The following is a 24,888-nucleotide window of genomic DNA, read 5'->3' as shown; positions in this document are numbered from 1 at the left end:
TGATTTTCAGCAGATCTTGGAAAGAGCATCTTCAGCAGTTGGATGAAGTGTTGGGCATACTAGAATCTGAATCCCTGTTCTCCAAGGAATCCAAGTGCGAATTTGGGATGGAAGAGTTGCTCTACCTGGGTCACATCATTAGTGCAGGTGGTGTGAAGGTAGACCCTGAAAAGATTAGGGCTATCATTGATTGGCCTACTTCAGAAAACATAACACATCTGAGAGGATTTTTGGGATTGTGTGGATTCTATCGGAGGTTTGTAAAGGGATACTCTTTGTTGGCTGCCCCCCTTACAGATCTTACCAAGAAAGGGGCCTTTGAGTGGTCCAAGAAGGCACAGATAACATTTGAGCAGTTTAAGAGGATCATGAGCTCCTGCCCAGTTTTAGCATTGCCCGATTTTACCAGGCCATTTGAACTACAATGTGATGCATCTGGAGAAGGTGTTGGTGCGGTCCTCATGCAGGATAAGCACCCTATAGTTTTTGAGAGTAGAAAGTTGAGAGGTCCTGAGAGACTATATTCCATTTATGACAAGGAAATGCTTGCCATAATGCATGCACTTGCAAAATTCAGACAATATTTGGTGGGAAGTAAGTTCATTGTCAAGGCTGACCACAACAGTCTTAAGCACTTCATGCACCAGAAGGATCTGAATGAGAGACAGCAGAAATGGGTGAGTAAGCTACAAGCTTACGACTTCGATATTGAGTATGTAAAAGGGAAAAACAATGTGGTGGCAGATGCCTTATCCAGGAGGCCTCATTTGAGCTCACTCTGCGAGCTCACTGCTGGTTGGAAAGAGTTATTGCTTGCTGATTATGCCAAAAATCAGTTTGCAATTAGTCTTATAGAAGGTACTTTTCATGATGAAAGGTACAAATTTGTTGAAGAATTGATACTGTACAAGGGAAGGATTTTCATAGTAACTGAATCTAAGTGAAAAGAGAAGATTCTGCAGACCTTCCATGACATTCCCCTTGTTGGTCACCAAGGTTATTTCAAGACATACAGGCAGATCCGGGAGAGATTCTCTTGGAAGGGGCTTAAAAATGATGTTTTGAAGTACATTAAAGAGTGTCATACATGTCAGAAGAACAAGGATGAGCACACTCTACCTGCTGGTTTGTTACAACCTTTGCCTATTCCTAGTCAAAAATGGGAAAGTATTTCCATGGATTTCATCACGGGGTTGCCTCGGGCTCAAGGAAAAGATAGTATTTATGTGGTGGTGGACAGACTTACAAAGTTTGCTCATTTCTTCGCCATTACCAACTCTTTTACAGCAGCACAAGTTGCTGAAGTGTTCTTCCGGGAGGTATTCAGATTGCATGGTTTACTGAAGAACATTTGTGAGTGATAGGGACAACAAGTTCCTAAGTGCCTTTTGGCAGGAAATTTTCAGATTGTGTGGTACTGTGCTCACTCCAAGCACCAGTTATCACCCCCAAACTGATGGACAGACCGAGATAGTGAATAAGTGGGTGGAAGGTTATCTCAGAAACTGTCTCGGAACAGCAGAATACTTGGGTGAGGTGGCTTCACCTAGGGGAGTATTGTTACAATTCTTCCTATCACATGTCCATCCGGATGTCACCATTCATGGCACTATATGGTTATGAAGCTCCTAGCTTCGCAGACTTGGTATTTGGTGATAGCAGAACCCCTCAGGCAAAAGATATGATGCAGCAAAGTCAGGATATTCTGAGAATCTTGAGGGACAATCTCCAACATGCATAGAATCAGCAGAAATTGTATGCTGATCAGCAGCGTATTGAGCGCACCTTTGAGGTGGGCGACATGGTTTATTTGAGGCTCCAGCCTTACAGGCAGTCTACTCTCAAGAAGAGTGGGGTTGAGAAATTGAAACCTCGATTCTATGGGCCTTTCAGAGTCAGCAGAAGGGTTGGAGAAGTGGCTTATGAGTTGGAATTACCAGCAAGCAGTAGGATCCATAATGTATTTCATGTGTCTCGCCTTAAGAAGGCTTTGGGACATAATGTTGTTGCTTCAGTTGAGCTTCCTCCACTTGATAAGGAGGGAGAGTTGGTTTTGGTTCCAGAAGCTGTCCTTGAATTCAGGGAGCGAACTTTGAGGAGAAGAGTGATTAGGGAATACTTGATCAAATGGAAGAATCTACCCGCAGAGGATGCTACGTGGGAGAATGAGGAGATTCTATTGCATCCAGCCTTACAGTTGCTTGAGGACAAACAATTTTGGGGAGGGTGGACTGTAATGTCCCCTTCTCATTGATGTTCTTTCAGTGGTCCATTAGCCTATTCCTGAGACCCGTAGGCTAGGTGGAATGAATAATCAGGGTCTAGCATCAATGAAATGAGGACTTACTATTTTTAGTAAGTCAGGGAATGACCATTCTGGTGCCAGTGTCCTACTGAGCACTCCTTGCTTTGCCTCTGGATGCAATGATCATATTTTTCTGAGCATTAATTCTTGACTTACTATTTTTAGTAAGTGGCTGAGTGGCACATTTCTATTTTTGGCAGTAGACAGGGGGTCTGAATTCTGCAGCAGTCTGTGGTCGTTTGGGTTCAGTTTCATCTTGGTGGTGATAATAATCTGTGCGGGAGACATTTGCAACATAATTAAATATTATTTCCTTATCCTAAGGTTAATATTTAATTAATCTATTTATTGGCTACTGGTTTATTAAATTTGGGATTAATGCCTATTTAATCCTAAGTTTGGGTGAAATTCAGTTGTTTTATGGAATGTGAAATATTTTTAAAAGGGATATTATTTCACTTTACATCGCCATTATGTGCCTAAGTGTCCAACGTGGGTCCTCCCCTTTCTTGGGCGTGAGTTTTGACTTAGGAGAATGGGCGCTACATTTGGGTCCACATGTAAGTGGAAATGAAATTCAAATGCAAGCGTGGAATTTGGAGGGATGTCATTTGAATTTGATGAATGAAGTTATAAATATGAGGCTTGGGTTCCCATTTGCATCATCTTGAAAATCTGTAATGTTATGCTGCCAGATTGGCGACAGAACTTGAGGCTTCGGAGTGCGTCTCCCTAGTGCTACCCGGTTTCGTACTTGAAATACAGTACCTAGCTGTGCCTTGTATTCCTCTACCGTTTTCAGAGCTTTGCCATTGACATCTTGGTGTTGCAACGATTCTGTACTTGCTGGTTTTGCCTGTGGCTGAAGCATATTTTTGCTCACATCTCTCTACTGGAGCATCTGACAGTTATGGGTATCAATCCTATTTTCCTTCCCAGCACTGGCGAATAAGTTTGTAATTTTTTAGCATGTTTGTTTGAGTTTTGAATTAATTATGCAAAATCAAAATTCCTAGTCTAGGCATGGGTTTTTTGCCTTGCATTGGGATGCGTGCAAAATAAATAAGGGTCTTTTTGGGGTGTTGTTTTGATTGGTTAGCATTGCATATGTTGTACGGTGGGTTTGGGACTGGTTTGAGCTCAATCGGATGTAAAATGAGGGAGATATGAATATTTTGGCATTTATCTAGGCTGCTGGTCTGTGTTTCCAGCCTGCAGATTTGGTTGTAACAGAAATTTATATCTTTACTATAGAAATCTGCATTACTCTCCTTCTATCATTTCTATTATTGTAAGGTTAGGTAGTAGTACTACTAACCAGTTCTCTCTTTGTAATTCTCATCCTGCTGAATAAGTGGAAGAGGCTGGCTTGCCGCTTGATATGCAATAATTTGTAATTTTTAGTCCTCCCGCTGAATAAGTGGTCGAGTGATAAGTTCAATGTTTTTGGTCCTCTTGCTGAAATATGCGGTAGAGTGATTGTTAATGTAATGTCCTCCCGCTGAAATACGCGGTAGAGTGATTGAACTTCTGTTCTTGTAATCTTTCCCTTGGTCGGTTCACCGCCAAGAAGTTTAGTTTCTATCCTGCTGGATAAGCAGAAGGGGATGGCTCGCCGCCCATGCAATTGTAATTTTCAGTTTGTTTATTGATGCTGACGATCCCCGGAACACCGTATGCTCTCACCCTCCCAGTCTAGGCTCTCAGTGAACAAAAGGTGGAAGGGTTCCCTTTTAGTTGTTTTGCTTATTGCTCTAACCTTAACGGGTTAATTGTTGTGGATGAATTGCTATTGGCCTGAAAAAACAAAAAAAAAATTAGTGGGATATTACAATCAAGGTGCACAAGTTTGAACTTTGAGAAAATAATAATAAGTGTAGAATGACTTCATTTGGATGCCCACCTGGCTTAGGAAATAAAATGGGACTTAGGATAAATAACGTAATATTTTCCCTCCCAAGTCATTCCTCAAAATATAATCAGTGAAATAATTAAATATTAAACTTTAGAATAAAGTAATAATACTTAAGTAAACAATTATAAATTGCCCACTGATTGCTGCCAAATCAACCATATGAATTGGAGTGTAAAAGATACTAATTTTGGAGTGGATTGGAACTTTGTTCAAGACTGCCACAAATAACTCTGCTTGAACTGATACTTACTGAAAATAGTAAGTCATGAAAACAGCTCCGAAAGACATGCTTGTCGAACCCTGTGAGAGAGCTCAAAAAACCCAGAAAATCCTCAAAATCTAGTTAGCTGCCACCAACTTACTAAACTAGTAAGTTCAGAAATCATTTCGGAACAGAATGCATGTTTAACTACCGTGAAGCTCTCGAAAAACCCAGAAGGATTCCCCAGTTCATTCTGCCAAACTCCAACCAGAACATCCCTGAAAACTTCGAAGAATCCTCTTAAAAAATAGGAAACCCTAATTCCTTATTCCATTCAGCCTACGGCTCTCCGGAATAGGCCAATGGACCACTGATTACTCTTTACTGAGAAGGGGACATTACATTGATCTTCTTGTGTATGATATCCTTGACCGAGATTACCTCCTTGTTGTACTGACCTTTATTCTTGGATTTTGGAAGGAAATTCAAGATTGTTGTAGTGGTATCCCTCTTTATGTTGATCTTTGCACTTGCTTCGTTGAGGTGTTGCTTCCTTGATGCCTCTTCCATGTGTTTGAAGTGTTCTTGGACATGGTGAAGATACCACTCTTGCCTTGAAAGTCTTTTGTTATGATTGAGTTCTTCATGATGTTGATTTGCCTTCTTGTGCATCCTTGTAAAGTACTGTTGTCTCCTCCATATTGCATCTTGCATCTTCATTCCTTGTGATTCCCTAAGGTGGGTTTAGACTTTAGAGGACTTTCAAGGACAACTTAAGGCAGATTTTAGATGAACTTAAGGACTCAAGGGTTGGAAGGTATACAAGGACTGATGGAAGGTGGAATTCTAGAGGCCCTAAGGACTGAGCTGAGCGCATTTGAGGGGTGCAAAAGTACTGATCAAAGTGGTGATGAATGGTAGTCTAGGAACAAATTCAAAGGCTGAGCACATATGAAGGTCTGTTAGGAACAATGCTAGGTGCGTTATTCATGGGTCCAAGGACAAGGACTCATGCTAGGTGGATCTGAGATGTCCTTAAGGACAAGCCCTTTCCTAGGTGGGTTTAGCAAGTGTGTAAGGACAAAGATTTAAGGTGGGAATTAGGGGTGTGAAAGGACAAAATGCTGAGCTGGATTGCTCAATGTGAATGGACAAATCAAAGTGCAATTCTTTAATGAGGAAGGATAAATTCACTAATGCTGGGCGCTAATCCTTAGTAGAGCTGGAATTTAGGTTGCTGATCCCTAATTGAGCTGGATTTTCTTGAGCGCTAATCCTCATAGGAGCTGGATGCATGAGCGCTAGAACCTGATTGAGCTGGATTTTCCAAAGTGACAAGTGCTATTTCATGCTGAGTAGGGACAAATGTAAGTATTTGGGTGGACTGATCAAGGGCAAACATGAATGCCAATGAGGAGATATAAATGAATTTCTAGGGGAAAATCCGATTTGAGAGTGAAAATCCATGTTTGAGCCTTAAAATTTACATTTGAATGTAGGAATTCAAACAAATAATTGATCATTTTAGCTTTAAATTCCACATTCATCTTAGGATTTTGAAACAAATTTCGCACTCCCACATTTTAGGCAAGCATTTTTATATAATTCCTTATTTCCTATCTTGTCAAGGTTGGAAAATCCGACCTTGACAAGGAATTCCTTGTCAAAACATCATATCGTTAAGATTTTTCCAGCATCTCTTCACAATTAACATTTCAAAACGTTAATCCCCCTTTGACGACTCTTTTTGGAAACCTTGCAACATTTTCAATTTTTCACACATTTGATAACAATGACAACATTTGTGCAATATTGACAATATTTTTCAACTTTCTTGTTCTATGACAACATTTTGTACTTTCCACGATCTTGCTCCTAAATCTCAGTCCTGATGCTCCACCATGGCTTCCGGACATGAAACATGACTCTCTGACTTGATTGCACATTAAGGACAAGACACACTCCAAATCACTTGAAGGATTAATCAACACACCTTACCCGGACTGACAAGACAAACCTCACTCATAAACAAAGGTCACAACAGAACGTACAAGTCAAACTTAGCTTAGAGTAGTGTGCCTCTATCACCAGCACCTTGAATCTTGAAACAACTAGGGGGGTCTTCTCTGATTTTGCATCATGGAGGGAGAAGAGTGCACAAGGTACTGCAATATAGCTAGATGCCCTACCAGTATGAGCTGCACAGCCCTGGCTACACCTTTGGAATGTTGTCAGCCAAGATTCAGCTGCCATTTGAAGAGTAGTTTAAGCTATGAAATCTATCTACTGTAAAATCTCAACACCAGATCCATTGTTCTTCATATGGGTAGCGACCAATGCTCAGCCCCTGTGCGATCCTGAAACCACCCTAGCAGTTGAAAAAGCAGCAGCAGAGACCCTAGAGGTAGTGCATACAGTAACAAAGGCAGACATCACTTCCAATTGTGCTGAGTCCAAAATTTATTAATACGTTAATATTTTGATTAAAATATTAATTACTACAAATTTAAAATTTATGGTTTATCCTTTCGGATTTAGATTTTAATATGGTTACTTTAAATTGAAATTTATATTTTAAATTTAAATTTTAGGTTTTAAAATTTTCAGAACATTTTATTTTAATATTTTTAACTTGTTTTAATTCAGAATAATGATATTTAATGTTTAATATTAAAAGCATTTTAATGTCATAATAAAATTTTATTAAAAATAAGTAAAATAAGTACAGTGCAAATTATAAATAACAATTTTCTATTTTGGATTTATTTCTTAGATTGAAAATAAAATAATAAAAAATGCAGGGTTATGTTATTATTCTTCAAACTTAATCATGATTATTTTCTGGAATTAAATCAGTTGATTAACTTGTTCTGAATTTTTTCCTTTCTGAACTTGAATGTGAACATGAACCTTGTAACATAGTGCTGAGTCTGCTCCAGCAAGGGACCTTACTATTTGGCATTCTTACCGATGCTTTATAGGGAGAGAGCTTACGAACCTTTACATTGCAATGCGTTTATGCAGCTTCATTCAGTTTGCTGTATTGATCAAATGGAAAAATTACAATGAATGGAGGGATTGAAACAATGAGGAATCCCTCAAATGATTTAATTTGAATTATACATAGGGACTTAAACTACTTTTACAAGAAGTATATCTAACATTCTTTATTCTCTTATTCTATTTTTCTTTTCTAAATATTAATTTTTTTGTTAAGTGGACATAATTCATATGATGAGTGGGGCCTCGTGAGACAACTCAAGAAACCCCATATTAATACATGATGCGTACTTTATTACATGGCCCACCAAAGCATAAAAGTAGTTAATGACATAAGCTAATTTCTAAATTGGGAAGTTCATACATGTTTAGGGTTCCCCCCAAGAGACGAAGCTCCTTTCAGTAAATCGTTTCAAGTTCAACATTTGACTTGCTTGCACATGGAATCTCAAGCAAAAAGCTTGCCTTAAAATAATTTGGCCAATGAGGAATGCAGATTGGACTGTTATTGGTCTAGGTCTGGGCTCCAAGGAAAAAGCTTGTGAGTGACTTCCAATGATCTATGCAGTAAGGACCAAATTGATGCCAGTTATGTTCCTTCTATGAAAGTCATTTGATGCCGGTGACGCCTACTTTACTGATGCCTGGATGAGGTGTTTTGCTGCCTGCATGGACTGATTGTTCATAGAAGGGCTGCTGGATAAGTTCTAGAGTCTATAGCTGAAGAATATGAAGGAAATGAGACAAGTGAGCAGATGAGCAAAGCCTTTAACTGAATATTTATTTATTATATAGAGACTTATTGTGTTTATTGTAAGGCAACATTTTGCTCCATTTCTTGTCTGCTTTATTGTTGGCAATAGTAAAACTTGGTAGTTTTTGTGATTTTGTGAGGCCTTCTGAGATTGCTGTCTGTTCTTGTACATATCTTTGTTGAAGGAAAATGTTATATTCATATTGGGTTAGTTGCATGGCCTCTTATCATTTTCATTACATAATGTGTTGTGCAGTGCCTTGTAAGTTTACAAGATTTTCATCAAGCTGAACCAGATATTCTTGCACATTCAGCTTCAACTATAATAGCCCGTATTAATTCTGCTGGAAAAAAGACAAAAAAAGCCCTCAAATCTCTTTGCAGGAGGATCAAAGGTATTCAAGTTGAGGTAAAAAGGAATCAAATTTCTATTTCTTCTGCTCTTTTAGAAGAATCCACACAGAACCAAATGTGGTGGAGCTGTCATTTCTTCTTTATATGAGATAATTTGTCAATGAAATTTGTTGTAGGTTTGAATATATCTGATTTGATAAGACATCTTTTGTGCTATGATTAGTTACATTTCCCTTTGATATGTAATGCAACATAACGTATTATCTTAGCATGAGGTGATAGGAAAATCATAAGGACTTCTGTTTTGAAGTTAACCATGTTTGTTTATCTGATTTTGATAGAAAATAAAGCTTATTAACAAATTAAGAACTTGATTACAGGTAAAATTGTTTTGGTTCTGAGAGAAACGGAAAAGAAATGTATTGATGTCTATGGCTGATAAGTACTTGGTGGGACTAGTAATATATTGAGATAAATTAATTGAAAATAGGGCACAGAAGCAGCTGAGCTAGAAAATGTGGTCATATGATTGAATTGAAGTATCCAGAATAATGATAATTTGATTTGTAGATGAATTCAATTTAGTCCAGTACCAGCTATCCCTTGTAGATAGCTAAGTCCTCTGTATGGACATTGAATTGACAACTAGGTTATGCCAATGAGTGTCGATAGATAGTTTAGTGATGAATATCTGGCAGGTTGTCAATTGTTGAGAATATAAAGGAGATTGTATCAGATCTCAATATTTCCCATCAGATAATTTCCTAGTTATTTTACAAGGAGAGAGAAAATAAGGGATTACATTAATGTTTACAAATAACGAAATTGAAGAAATTCAGTTACCATAGATAATCTCTCAGCCTATCAATATAATGCAACACCTTATAAATATAAAAAGTAGTCACAATTGAAAAGTTTATTCTCTCTGATTTCTCTCTCATCTATTGCACATTAATAGTAGATTTTTTTGTATCATCTTTCTTATTTAACAAATATATGATCTGTTTCTAGTTTGTGATTTCTTTTCATTTCTGCCTTCATCGTCCTCTCTTTTGTTTAAAATATTGCTGTTCTATATTCAACATCTGCTTCTATGTCTCTTGGTATATTTAGGTTGGCACCAGCCTTCTCCCTGAATACTCTCCTTAGTCCTTTATAAAGTCTTTTGTTTTAAGTCATCCTATTATTGGGCTATCCAACATTTGAAATAAATTCAACTTTCTCCTAGTGTAATCCTCAACCTATTTTCCTTTTCCTCCAATACTTTCAGGATTGTCATATAGTACTTTTTGAATTCCTTATTAGTTCCTGCCACATGAAAGAATACTAATGCATTCACTTGGTTTTATTAATTGATACCAAATGAACCAATGAGATGCTAGAATTAAGATAGTTTGACCAAATTTATATTGTATATTTTTCCTCCAATTTCTTTTAAAATGTCAAAACCAAATTATCTACTATTCTATTGGATGAAAGATATGAAGTTATGAACATTCTTATTACTGCTTCTGACTTAGGAGCAACCTTCCACAGCCATGGTAGCCGCTAACCCACAACAATTGACCAATACAACAACATCTTCTGGCGGGTACAAAAACAATAGACGAGGACGAAAGAATAACAACAATAGCACCCGTAGAGTGCAGTATGATGCAAAAGGCCGCCCAATGCTCCGGTGTTGAGCCTGTAATGAATGTGGACACTATGCACATGATTGTCCCAAGGGAGACACCTCTTAGCATATGTGTCGGTGGTGCGGGCCAGGAGATCACGACGATGGGAGTTGCCCGAAGTCTGGAGTAAATTTGTTAACAATTGAAAAGTCCAATGAAAGGGAGACGCTCGCCATCACTAGAGTACAAACAAAGAAGGCTACTTATCCTGACCCCCATACGGAGAAGGAACGAGTATGGGCAGCCAAGGCTGATATTGAGCGGGAAACAAGGAAGGAGCCTCGAGAAACCCCGACAACAATGTTAAGGTATGGAATCTTTTATTATTTTTTATTTTGACTATAAAAAGTTAATAGTGCAAAGGATTGATTCATTAATTTTGGGAGGAGTCTCCCATTTGCAACTGAGGAACATATTATTTGTTGTATGATCAACCTGTTGACCCAGGTTGTGATGTCCCCGATATAATTAAATAATAAATTTAAATACTTTATTGTAAGGCCCCAAATTTAATAACAAATCTTTCGGGCCCTTTATTTAATTAGATTAGTCAAGTCTTAGTTTGGTCGTGTCGGCCCGTTTGTAACCCTTCGGGAAATTTCCTGGAGCCCATATTTATGGCCGAGTCGGTCATTTGTGTTGGTATGCGAATTTGGTATTTTTCTCTATTGTGCGAATTCTTGTTGGAGTTCTGTTATCTGCCATTTCGGAGGTGAGAGACCCTCCCTATTTGGTATTTGCAGTTTCAGTGAGATTCATCCCTCACCCTATTCTTTTCTGTGTACTTATTCCGGATCTGGCAAATCTTGAATCTCATCATTGTTTACTTCTTCCAGTTGCATATCTGTTAATCTGGTATACATGCATAAGGAATTCCTAATATTTAGAGTTCATTACTTACGGAAGATCAACCCCTTCACTGCATACATGCTGAAGTCCACCGTACGGTTATACCACAGTACATCTCACCCTCACCGTACATCCCCACCGTACATCTCACCCTCATCGTAGATCCCCACCGCACATCTCACCCCCAACATACACCCTCACTGTACATCCCCACCGTACACCCTCACCTACACCGTATGGTTCCACATCCTCACCGTATGTAACACCTTCACCTGCAACCTCACCTCCACCATACACCCTCACCCTCATCGTACGGTCACACCTCGTACATTCACAATCTCACCGTACATTGACAAGGGAACATTATAGTGGTTTCAGAGCTAGTGATCTTGCCAGATTGTCGTGTAGTGGATGCAAGTGTACACTAGAAGGAGGTACCGTTCGGCCCATCGAATGAGGGAATCACAGGACCCTGCAAGAGAAGTCATGGCACTACTAAGGGAGCTAACTAGAAGCCAAGCTTAGCTCAACGACACCACAACTAGAGGGGAGCAACGACAACAAATCATGGAGGAAACCTTACGACAATTGGCCTTGGGAAAAACGAATGGAGAACATAATGGGTAGGGTGATGATTCCGTCACTGGAAGGTCAAACATCCAATGCTCACATTCACGACCGCTGATGCCGACTTTTCCTTAGAAGCGCCACGCGGGGAGCAAGAACCCACCTTTCAGGGGATGCAAGCACAGTTGAACCAAGATTGTAGGAGTGCAAATCTTGAGGGGGACATATCCTTCAAGGATTATGCTGAGCTTCGGATGAAATGCTCGGGCGGCAGAAGTCGGGGCTATTATGGACACTATAACAATGACATCAAGCGGAAGGTTGGCAAGATCAACCTGTCATCCTTTGATGGGATTGGAGCAACCTCGACACGAGCTTGAGTTCAAAAAGTAGATACCTACTTCCAACTCAACCCGATGCCTGAAGATGAAGCTATCAAGTTTGTAGCACTTCACCTGGAAGGAGTCGCGCACGAATAGTGGCATCATGGAATGGTCACTCTTGGCCATGACTAGATAACTTCCTATGCCGACTTCACGGAGAGGCTCATAGATTGATTTGACGGGAAGGATCTAGAACTCAATTTCAAGGCGCTGGCGCAACTAAAACAATCGGGACTCATGGACAGTTACATCACAGAGTTCCAGAGGCTATCCGTGTTGGTAATAGACATCTTAGAGCGGAGATTGGTGGTCTTGTTCATGGACAGATTGATGGAACCACTGAAAGGTTGGGTGAAAGGGTTCAACCCCAGCATGCTCACGAAAGCAATAAAAAAGGCTCATAAGATGGCAACATCTTCCTCTTCCAGAAATTTTGCACATACCAAACCACCTTTCGTTCCGAAGGAGAAGGATAATAAACCCTTTCCGAAGAGGTCATCGCTCGATGAAGCCACAAAATAGGAACTTAGAAGGAAGAAGCTTTGTTTCACCTGCTGTTGGCGGCATTATTGTACACGGGAATAACATTAGTTAATTAATTATGTGTAATTGTTTTGGTTAGTTGGCAACCGAGGGGTGGAAGTTGTAGTGCGACGGTTGGCGCTCGCACCCCCTCGGTACCCTTTTATACTCCGGAATGTAACTTGTAAAACACACTTATTATGAATAGAACATCTGTTACACTTGTCTGATATTTACGACATTATTTTGCGTTATGTCCTTTATGTCTTAAGTTATTCACCCGAGAGGGCAAACATTTGGTGCCGCTACCTACACGAACTTGGGAACAGAAGACACGGATGGCGCACAGACACAATGGGCCTACCCGTTGGTGAGGTGAACCTGGAGGCCAACGACGCGCAGACAGAACTGTACACAGGAGAAGACACGGCAACACGAGAATTCTCGATTTTGCTCCAGGTGGCCATTCAGACATACGTTCGACGAGAAGCAGTGGAGGCAGAAATCCCACCAAGTGCCCTGTGGACAGCGCTGGAGGTTAGCCCGGCAGTAAACCGGTTGATGAACCACCTCCCCCGGTTGCTTGCACAGGCATCGCTGGCACAACAGGCCCGCCTGGAGGAGATTGCCCAGGAAGAGCGACGACAACAAATCCTGCAACGATACGAAGAGAACAACCGACAGGACACGGAAAGAGATGGCAACAGGCCAGGAGGGAATTGAAATGTGAACTTCTTATTTTCAAATAAAAGTGTCATTGATACGAGTTGTACTTGAGCAGATGAATTAATAAAGACATGTTTTGATTAAAGAATTGAGAGTTATGGAAATGTGCGACAATTAATGCCAAACCTCTTGAATAAAGATAGAAATAGAAAACCGGAAACGAACGAGTGGGAGGCCGCGCAGAGGGCTTTGATTCTGGAGCAGCAAATAGAACGTAGACAGAGGCTAAGGCAACTTGCTGAAGGACGACTTGCCGAAGGGGGGCCCGAGGGGAACCAAGGAGGTGTCACGGAAGGTGCAGAGGCCGACGGAAATTTCTACGCGTCGCCAGATCATCGTAGGATGCGGAGCCACGAAGAATTTTTAGAAGAAACAAGGTTACGGCGAAGTCTAGTCGAGGAGACTCGGGATCAGTTTAGGAACTTATCCCTCATGCCACGGAGTGAAGATCACCAACGGGAAGCAGGAGTAGGAGCGTGTCAGAACGAAGGGGAGGGCAACAGTACGGGTGTAGGTGCCACATGCGACAGGCAAAACACCGTACCTCCAGGACACACCACCAACACTACTGGAGGTAGCAACGCAGGGCCATAGACATAGCCACAGACACAGACACAACCGCCTCCAGGAAGACGACCAGGGATGGCGAGCAAACAAAAGTTACCAAAGTTCACAGGGGATGGCAAGGAAGACCCCTTACGGCACTACCATACATGTGAGACCATTTGGTCTGCCAACGGAGTAACAGACCATGATGACTGGGTACAGCAGTTCCCAGCCACGTTACGAGGAGTCGCCATAGATTGGTACTCCGATATAGATAAGCAAAAAGTGGCCACATGGGCTACCCTACATAAGGAATTCACGGAGGAGTTCCGGTTGCTTCGTGATGACAACGAAATTGTGACAGAGATATATAGTACCAAGCAAGGTACTAAGGAGACAGTACGGGCATACAGTCGGAGGCTGAAAGAACTCTTGGGTAAAATGGAGAGCCAGCCGGCTGAGGGCTTAAAAAAATGATGGTTCGTGGAAGGATTGAAATCCTCCCTACGGAAAAAAATGAAGATTGTACCTCCGACGTCATATGACGATGCCTATAACAGGGCAATGGATCTGGAAAGCGAGTACAAAACATCAAGAAAGAAGAAAAGTAATAGATATTCATCTGACGATGATGAAGATTCTGACGGAGAGAGCACTAGCAGTAGCGAATCAGGTAAAAAGGTACATGCACTCCAGAAGGACATGGAACGAATGCTGAGAGAATTCAAGGCCATGAAAGGGAGTACAAGTAAGACGGAAGAAACTGAAGTATGGTATACAGACTGCAGGAGTGATGGACACACAAAGGGTACTTGCCCGAAGAAGGCATTCTATGAGATTTGCCAAATGATGGGACACTCCACCAAGGAGTGCCCATACAATATGAAAACCCGAAGCCCGAACCAGGTGTTGTTCACAGAGCAGGCCACAACATCCGCACCAGCGGGTACGGGCCAACAGACTAACACAACGGCATCATCTGGGGGATACCGGGATAATAGACGCGGCGGCGGCGGAAGAAACAATAACAATAACAACAACAAAAACCGGATCTAGTACGATGCCAAGGGTCGGCCGATGATTCAATGTAGGGCCTGCAATCAGTGGGGACACTTCGCCCGCGATTGCACGAAGGAAGCCAACACTCAGCACCTCTGCCGATGGTGCAGGCCAGGCGACCATGAGGACGCAAATTGCTCGAAGCCTGGCGTAGACCTTCTAAACATAGAACCTACAAAGGCAGAAGTATTGGCAATCACAAGGGCACAGGCTAAAAAGATTGCCTACCCAAATCCCCACATGGAGACCGAGAGAGTGCGGGAGGCCAGAGACGAGATCACGAAGGAGATGGCCGCACAAGGACAAAACAGTCACCAGACAGCGAGTCCACCACGGACGAAGGGAGAAGAGGAAATCTTACGGCAGATCTTGCAGGTAGAGGTACCAGTGAAAATTCAAGACCTCCTGGAGAGTATGCCGCAGCTAAAAACGGCTATTTTAAACTCTGTACCCCCACAAGTAAAAACGAAGGAGGTCGTACGCCCCACAACCAACCTCGCGTTTAAGGAGGTCGCTAGTCCCGCGATTGATCCCATGTTGTTGGTAGTCAACAGCGGACGCCACCCGGCGGTGGTAGAAATGGGTATACTAGGGACCATCCTAACAGACACGATTGTGGACGGAGGGTCAGGAGTAAATGTACTCCCAGAAGCGACATGGAAAAAGTTGGGAAAGCCTACGTTATGGCCCCCTACGTTCAACCTACTAGGGGCAGACCAACATGGGATTAAACCCATTGGTACCCTCATGGGGCAGCAGGTGATGGTCGGCACATAGCCATTTGTGCTGGACTTTGTGGTAATCCCCTTAAAGCAGAAAGGATATGACGCCATCCTGGGGCGGGGGTGGCTCATTGCAGCGAAAGCGAACCATAACTGGAAGAGGAATACCCTTTCTTTGGAAAACGTCGGGAGGAAGTACGTAATCGATCTCCGTATGCAGATGGTGAGCGAAGAGTTAGCCTCTTCCTTCGACTCGGAATCTGAGGGACACCAGGTAGCGGAGGGTGGTAATAGATGCCGCGTGGAGCCCAATGATGAAGGGGTGTTAGAACTAGAGGCATGCTCAGGGGACGATGCGGACTCCTTGAATGGCCTCTTCCATTGGCAAATGGGAGATGATGAACTATTTACACCCTCGTGCAACGTATTGAGCATCGAAGAAGCACCAGATATATTTCCCCCAGAGATGGCGAGTATAAGGAGGGGGAGGCAGTAGTGAATGAGGCGCCGGCACACCAATTTCCAGAAGGGGAGCCCATTAAGTATCAGGAAGCCAAGCTAAAGGAAATGAATCTCAGGGAGACAAGTGACCCCAAGATCATCCTGGTCGGAGATGATTGGAATCCAGTGTTGAAGGCCGCAGCCTTCAAAATTTTCCTGGAATACAAGGATGTCTTTGCATGGACATACAAGGAGTTGAAAGGGCGTACCCCCAGAGCTATGTGTGCACCGAATAACGTTGGTACCAGGAGCCAGCCAGTGAGGAAGCGGCCGTACCGAATGAACAAAAATTATGCTATACGAGTAAACGATGAAATTGAGCGGATGTTGGAAGTGGGCATAATCTTCAGAGTGCAGACAAGCGAATGGGTGTCCCCCATTGTGATTTCCCTCAAGAAAAAGGCCAATCAGATCCGGATCTGTGTAGATTTCCGATGCCTAAACGCTGTCACCGTTAAAGACCCGTTTCCCATACCCTTCACAGACAGCATCTTGGAGGAAGTAGCTGGACACGAAATCTATTCCTTCATGGATGGGTTCTCTGGTTACAACCAGATATCCATCGCGGAGGAAGATAAGCTGAAAACAACCTTCGTGGTGGAGGACGGTGTGTACGCATACAACCGAATGCCCTTCGGTCTATGCAATGCGCCTGCCACCTTTCAGCGCATCATCCTGCACATCTTCGAAAGGATGTCGGTGGGGAACTTCAAAGCATTCCTGGATGATTGGTCTATTTACAGTGAACAGGACATCCACTTAAAAACTCTGGGAGAGTGCTTAGAGAGGTGTCGGAGGGCACGATTGGCCCTCAACCCGAAGAAATGTAGATTCATGGTACCACAGGGGAGATTGCTGGGACACATTGTGTGTAAAGAAGGATTGAAAACGGACCCGGACAAGATTCGGGTAATAGTAGAAATGGAGCCTCCGACGGACGTCACGGGGGTAAAGTCCTTCCTTGGTCATCTGGGGTACTACAGGAGGTTTATCAAGAACTTCGCGGAGGTGTCCCACCCGTTGGATCAATTGACAAGGAAAGGGGAACCATACAGTTGGGCAGAGCCACAGAGCAAGGCCTTCGAAGAGCTGAAGACAAGGTTGATGGCAGCGCCCATACTGGCATACCCGAACTGGGATAAGGAATTCCACGTTCACGTAGATGCCTCAAACTATGCCATTGGGGCTACATTAGCCCAAGTAGGAGGACACGGGCTGGACCACCCCATTTATTTTGCCAGCAGATTGCTCTCGAAGGCGGAGAAAAACTATAGTACCACAAAACGTGAAGCACTCAGTATGGTCTATGCAGTACAGAAATTCTGTCATTACCTCCTGGCCATACCATTCACATTTTACGTAGACCACCAGGCACTCATGTATTTAGTAAACAAGCCCATTATCCAGGGGAGGATAAGTCGTTGGCTATTGCTACTATAGGAGTTCACATTTTCAATTGTGGTAAGACCTGGGCGAAGCCATGTCATCGCCGACCAGCTGTCGCGGATTAAGTCAGGGGAACCTCCAGAGGGAGTAAATGATGATTTCCCGGATGCACACTTGTTCCAAATAGCCGTGCTCCCTTCGTGGTACAAAAAGATTGGAGAGTACCTATCGACGTCCCGATTTCCGAAAGGTATGCCTCCAGGAGAACGAAGAAAGCTCGCATTAAGGAGCAGGACTTTTTCGCTCATTAATGGGTTACTCTACAAAATGGGGCCGGACCAGATATTAAGGCGTTGTGTCATGGAAGAAGAAGTCTCGAGTGTACTAAGGGAGGCACACGAAGGGCCTGCAGGGGGACACATGGGTCCAAACACCACAGCCCGAAAGGTGCTTCTTGCAGGACTATGGTGGCCAACAGTATATCACGATGCCAGGGAATGGGCCGTGAGGTGCGACACTTGCCAGCGGGCGGGCAAACCTCTGAAGCGGGACTTCATGCCCCTCAACCCGTCGCATGCACAAGAACTCTTTGAGCGATGGGGACTCGACTTTGTGGGCCCTCTTAAGGCCAGTCGCGCACGACGGTGCCGATACATTATAGTTGCGACAGAATACTTGACCAAGTGGATGGAGGCAAGGGCCCTCCAGGATAATTCGGCAGTAAGCACAGCGAAGTTTATATATGAACAAATCATTACGCGATATGGTATACCTATTCAGTTGACCAGTGACCGGGGAGGCCACTTTGTGAACCATGTCATACACCGATTGACATCAGACTTCAAGATTTTTCACTCATTCTCAAGTCCGTACTACCCACGTGCCAATGGCCAGGCGGAGGCCACAAATAAAATAATAATGTCGGTGATATATAAGTCTTGCGGAGTGGAGAAGGATGACTGGGAGGAGCGCCTGCCGTCAGTACTTTGGGCATACCGAACGACCTACAAAGTAACTACTGGACAGACTCCTTTCTAGCTGATGTATGGACAAGAAGCCGTGGTGCCAGTCAAATTCATGGTACCGAGTCTGCGGATTGCCATCGATAATCGCCTTGGCGACATGGAAAGCCTGAGGGAGAGGCTGTACGCATTGAACAAATTGGACGAGCGAAGGATGATGGCTCAGTGGGCGACAGAAACAGCCCAGCAAAGACGGAAGGTGTGGCATGACAAGCACCTTTGGCGAATGAATTTTACCCCCGGACAGCTGGTGTTAAAATTCAACGGGAGGAACGAAATTAAACTGGGGAAATTCAAAGTCCGATGGTTAGGGCCCTTCCGGATACGTGAGGTCAATACGAACGGGGCGATAAAGTTATGGACGCTGGACGGGAAGGAGATACCAGACGCAGTCAACAGGTTGAAACTGAAGGTCTATCACGAACGGAGGGAACCGGGAACCCCCAGTCAGGCAACCGCGGCTAAAAATTAGAAAATTCGAAAAATATATATAAAAGAAAATTGAAAAAAGTATATATAAAAAATTAAAAAAAAAAAAAAAAAAAAAGAGAGAGAGAGAAAGTGGCCACCGTACGGTGGACCACCGAAGGTGGCCCCACCGTGCGGTGGAACCACCGACGGCGGCACCATCGTGCGGTGGAACCACCGACGGCGGCACCACCGTGCTGTGGAACCACCGACGGTGGGACCACCGTGCGGTGGGACCACCGACGGTGGAGCCACCGTGTGGTGGAAGCCACCGAAGGCTGTGGAAATAAAAACGCGCAAGCTATAAGCACCGCCAATTTGTAAGATTTTCATTGCACACCACGCAACGCCAACACCGCCAGGGAAAGAAACACCACGCCACACCGCATACCGCACGAAGGAGACACCATGCGCACCGCACAAAGGAGACACCACGCCGCACCACACGAAGGAGACCACCGCGCCACCACGCACAGCAAGGGTTTATGCACAGCAATCCCAGCAGCCACAGGCAGACCAAATAAGGGTTGCGCGCAGCAGCCGAGGGAAGAATAAGAACCACAGGTAGATCAACCAGCCGCACGGCGACAGCCAAAAAGAGAGGGCCGTTACGAAGGGTGGATTCTTTCTAAACAAATCAGTTATGGGGAGATCGATGGATTCAGCCGGGAAGAGGAGTTGGAAGAAACAGCTGCACGCTTCTTCCAGCAGCAGCCAGAAGAATAGAGGTAGCAATATCAGGATTTTAGCTTCAGGAGTGCGTGTTGCAGGCGGCACCATGGACGTCAGCGCTCGGCAAAAACAAAAACAGAAAACACCACAGGTTGCCACAAGTGCGAAAAACACAGTGACGCCACAGAATATTACTTTCGAAGGCCTGAATGGATTGGAATGCCGCAAATGGTGGTAGGATACCTCCGATAATGACCTGGTAAAGCAAAACCTCCGGAAGGCACAAGTAGAGTGGGCTATTCGGATGCCCGTGTTCCCTATCCGGGAGTACGAGGGTGCCCTACGCTTCATGGTGGACACCTTCGACAAACATACATGCACCAGCACGTTTGAATACCTCCGGAGGGATGTCACTATATCCTTCAAAGCAAGGGATTTCACGAGGGTATTCGGCATTCCGGGCAGCCAGGGCAAGAAAATAGACCTGAAGGCCAAGAAGATGACACAGGAGGAGGAGCGGTGGATTAAATTAGTCTCCCGGAATTTGACCACAGCGGAGTTGGACAGCGTGGGTAGAGCCACGAAGAGTCGGGGAATCCGCAAGACTTTTGTTGCGGAGGGCCACTGGAGGTGCATCATGGATGTTATCAAGAGCAGATTGACAGGGTCGGGCAGGGCGTCGGACATTGCCCTCCCTCAGATTATGCTGATGAATGGGCTGATGAATGGCATCGTGTATGACTGGGCAGCGTTACTGGCAGAGCGTATGTATGAGTTTCTGACACTCCAGCATCGCACATTCTACATGCCTCATTCTGCTATAGGGTTATTCCTGGAGGCCACGCAGGAAGTAGTGCCAGAGGATGAGTTGGAGGTACGGCCGTAGGGACCGTTGGCAGCGGGAGAGCCTCCAATAATGTATTGGAGGCACTTGGACATTGGGCACTCTTCCGCGAAGCGGAAACGGGCGGTGGATACGGCCTCGGCCTCAGGGGAGCCTGACAGCGGGAGGGAGTCCAGCAGCATGGAGGATTCGGAGGAGGAAGATGAGGAGGACGATAGCAGTCAGGCAACGAAGGAGCCTGTACGCGTCCGGTTTGCCCCACCTCTGTTACCGATGGGCACGACTGTGCCAGCATCTGGAGTAGGCGGCACTTGTATTCCGGCCTTCGGGCAGAGCCATACGCCTGTTACATTGGGTCCCCTTTAGCACGAGCAACAGGGAGCACCGTCGGGCCCAGCCACAGCGGCACTTACCGAGGACATGGCAGAGTCAGGGACGAAGGAGTCACCGCACCGGGTAGTGGTCGAGTAGGGGCCGACGGAGGTGGATCCTACCGAGCCTCACGTGCAGTTGGAGGTCGTGGGTGGTGACGCCGTGGTGACTGTTTCTGCTTCGTTGTTGGAGGAGCCGACCACAGCGACCCATCCCCCAGTCACAGAGATGCGTGCTGACCTCGAGGCTATGCAGAGCTGGCTCACACAGCGGTTTCAGATGACACTGGCACAGCCGGAGGGAGCTGTTGTATTTTCACCGCGTTGAGAGACGAGAGCGGAGGTAGTCCACTTGGATGACTCGTCAGGGGAGGCACATGGACTCACAGTTGGGCACGAGGCAGGGGAGGTCGCCTTTGGGCAGGCACCAGGAGATGGTGCACCTTCGATGGCGGAGGCGATACCTTCCGCAGGATACAGTAGTGACGGTTCCACCAGGGATTTCCCAGTCTTCGGCACAGACGGGGGAGGATGTTGAGACTTATCTCGTGGACATGGCTGATATGGTAACGAGGGGTAGGCGGGTAGTGGCCGCCGCCCAAACGCAAGCATTGCAGTAGGTGGTGGTGGAGCTCGAGCAGGTCCTACAGTTTATGCGGGTGGACTGCCCGACAGCCTTTGCTACCTGCTTTGAGTCTCAGGGGTGGCCGGCTACGGAGACAGCGGAGATGCTCCAGACCTGGAGGCTGGGTCAGCCCGTTGTGGAGAGTCGGGTGACGGCAGTTGTCCGCGAGATCGAGCAGGTCTATCGGGATGCCTATTATACATTGAGGTGCACACAGCAGGAGTCTGCAGTCAGGGAGGCTTCCTGAGTAGCGTTGGAGAGCGAGGTGGCCAGTTAGCAGGCCTCATGGGCAGCCGAGGGGGCGCAGTTGTTGGCGCAGCTAGAGGTGGCCCGCACAGAGACGGCTGAGATCCGGACAGCGATGATGTTGGCCTCCCTAGTCTTTCCGATATCTTGTATAGGTTGCATTATCTCCATTTTTGTAAGTCGCCTGGAGACGACTTTTCTTTTTGGGGGGGATGATGTTGGCGGCATTATTGTACACGGGAATAACATTAGTTAATTATGTGTAATTGTTTTGGTTAGTTGGCAATCGAGGGGTGGAAGTTGCGGTGCGACGGTTGGCGCTCGCACCCCCTCGGTACCCTTTTATACTCCGGAATGTAACTTGTAAAACACACTTATTATGAATAGAACATCTGTTACACTTGTCTGATATTTACGACATTATTCTGCGTTATGTCCTTTATGTCTTAAGTTATTCACCCGAGAGGGCAAACACCTGCAAGGAGCCATGGGAACCAGGACATTGATGTTTGGGCAAAGGAAAGATTCACTGTATTGAGGTGATGTCCGATGGAGAAGAGGAGCATGAGGAAAGTGAACCATCAAGGGAAGAATTTGCCGAAGAAACCAGCCTGGCGGAGAGAATCTCCACATTGGTACGAAGGGGAGGCATCATTGCCACACTGGCGGGTACCCCAAGGTGTAGTGTATTTAGGGTATGTGGTACACTCCAAGGGCAACGAGTCCTAGTTATGCTCGACAGTGGGGCCTCGCTCAACTTCATAAACTCATCACTCGTCACCCGAAGGGGTTTGTGTACAAAGGAGCATGAAGGGTTCGATGTCAAGGTGGTAGGAGGCAATCTCCTATCATGCATTCACCTGGTTCCACAAATGAGCATCACCATGGGAAATTACACGGTGACTGACGATTTCTTTGTAGTAGATCTGGATGACACGGATGCCATATTGGGCATTCAATGGATGGAGACCCTTGACTAGTACATGTAGAGCTTCAAAAGGATGGAGTTCTCATTCGAGGTAGATGGCAAGAAGGTGGTTCTCAAAGGAATGTCGAATGGCGGCCCGAGGGAGATTTCCGCCAAACAGATGGAAGCCATCTTCAGACATGATGAAGTAGTCTGGGCAGCACATTGCTTGATCTCGACAAAACCTGTGAAAGAGCAACCGACTTACTACCAAGATGAGGAACTTCAGTCGGTATTGGATAAGCATAGTTTGGTCTTCGCTGATATTCCACTTGGTATATCCCCACACTGAGGGTTTGAGCACACCATCGAGTTGGAGGAAGGAGCAAAACCCATTATCACCACACCCTATCACCACTCGAAGAAGTTCAAGGAAGAGATAGAGAAAACAATCTAGGAACTCCTCGATAAAGGATGTATCTGGCCCAATTCTAGCCCCTTTGCGTCCTCGGTGGTATTGGTGAAGAAGGACGAAACTCTCAGAATGTGTGTTGACTACCATGCATTGAACAAGAAGAGTATCAAGAATAGATACCCCATTCCCAGGATCGATGAGCTGCTGGACAAACTACATGGTGCAGTCTATTTCTTCAAAATTGATCTCCACTCTGGCTACCATCAGATCCATATGAGGGAGCAAGATATGGAAAAGATAGCCTTCCGTTGCCATTACAGACACTATGAGTTCTTGGTCATGTCGTTTGGATTAACCAATGCTCTTACCACTTTCCAGTCCTGCATGAACCACATCTTCAACAAGCAACTGCGTAAGTTCCTACTAGTATTCTTCGATGACATACTCATCTACAACAAGACTTGGGAGGTACACTTGGGACATTTGGATGAAGTATTGGGGATTATGAAATCACAATCATTGTATGCCAAAAGGTCCAAATGTGAATTTGGAATGATCGAGGTCCTGTACTTGGGTCACGTCATCAGCGCCTAGGGGGTACAAGTTCACTAGGAGAAGATTTAGGCAATTTTGGATTGGCCTCCACCCAAGACTCTCTCGGAACTGGGTGGATTTTTCGGATTGTGTAGTTATTATAGAAGGTTTGTGAAAGGATTTTCACAGCTTGGTGCACCAGTGATAGATCTGACAAAGAAAGGATCCTTCCATTGTAATGCGTAGGTGCAACAAACCTTCGATAAATTAAAAAAAGTTATGAATACGTGTCCGGTTCTAGCACTACCGGACTTCACTTGCCCTTTCATCCTGGAGTGCGATGCCTGGGGTGAAGGCATTGGAGCGGTGTTGATGCAAGACCATCACCCCATTGCGTTCGAGAGTTGGAAGCTCTTGGGAGTTGAGCGGTTGTACTCCATCTACGACAAGGAGATGCTCGCCATCATGCATGCACTGCCGAAGTTTCGGCAATACCTTTTCGAGGCAAAGTTTGTCGTATGGATAGACCACAATAGCTTGCGAGATTTCTTGGAGCAGAAGGATTTGAATGAACGACAACAGAAGTGGGTGAGCAAAGTCCAGGCATTTGATTTCGACATTGAGTATGTGAAGGGCAAGAATAACGTGGTAGCCAATGCCTTCTCAAGAAGGCCTGCCATATGTTCTCTATCCTAGATTTCGGTGGATTGGAAGGAACACTTGTTGGTTGAATACTCCAAGAATACTTTTGCCTGCGAACTGATGGATGGTCAAGTGCAGGATGACCTATACAATGTGGTTGACGACATCATTTACTATAAGGACGAAATTTATTTGGTATCCCGAATCCAAGATGAAGGAAAAGATTTTGAAGGAAATGCACGACTCTCCCTTGGCCGGACACTCGGGATACTTGAAAACTTATAGACAAATCCAAGAAAGGTTTTGCTGGAAGGGACTTAAGAACGACGTCCTGCAGTATGTGCGGGAATGCGCCACCTGCTAGTAGAACAAATCTGAGCACACCTTACCTGCCGGACTGCTGCAACCACTGCTAATCCCCGACCAAAAATGGGATAGCATCTCGATGGATTTCATTACTGGGCTCCCAAGAGTGCAAGGAAAGGATTGCATTTTCGTCGTAGTTGACTGCTTGACCAAGTATGCCCATTTTTTTGCCATCCCCACAAGATACCAAGCAGTTCAAGTGGCCGAGTTGTTCTTTCGTGAGGTATTCTGCTTACATGGTCTATCGCAAAACATAGTCAGTGATAGGGATAGCCGTTTTCTGAGTACCTTCTGGATGGAGTTATTTTG

At 44.8% G+C, this 24,888-nt stretch overlaps 1 protein-coding gene across 1 annotated transcript in view; it reads left to right on the top strand.

Moving 5' to 3' along the window:
• Nucleotides 1-24,888, top strand: part of LOC131038673 (uncharacterized protein At3g49140) — a 260,478-nt gene that overhangs the window by 144,560 nt on the left and 91,030 nt on the right. Inside the window, exon 9 of the mRNA XM_057971181.2 lies at nt 8,433-8,585. Coding sequence (XP_057827164.2) covers nt 8,433-8,585 — 153 coding nt within the window. The remainder of the gene's footprint in view (nt 1-8,432; nt 8,586-24,888) is intronic.

This window comes from Cryptomeria japonica, chromosome 9 (genome assembly GCF_030272615.1).
Source record: "Cryptomeria japonica chromosome 9, Sugi_1.0, whole genome shotgun sequence".
Taxonomy (NCBI): domain Eukaryota; kingdom Viridiplantae; phylum Streptophyta; class Pinopsida; order Cupressales; family Cupressaceae; genus Cryptomeria; species Cryptomeria japonica.
This window is presented reverse-complemented; position numbering and strand designations above follow the sequence as displayed.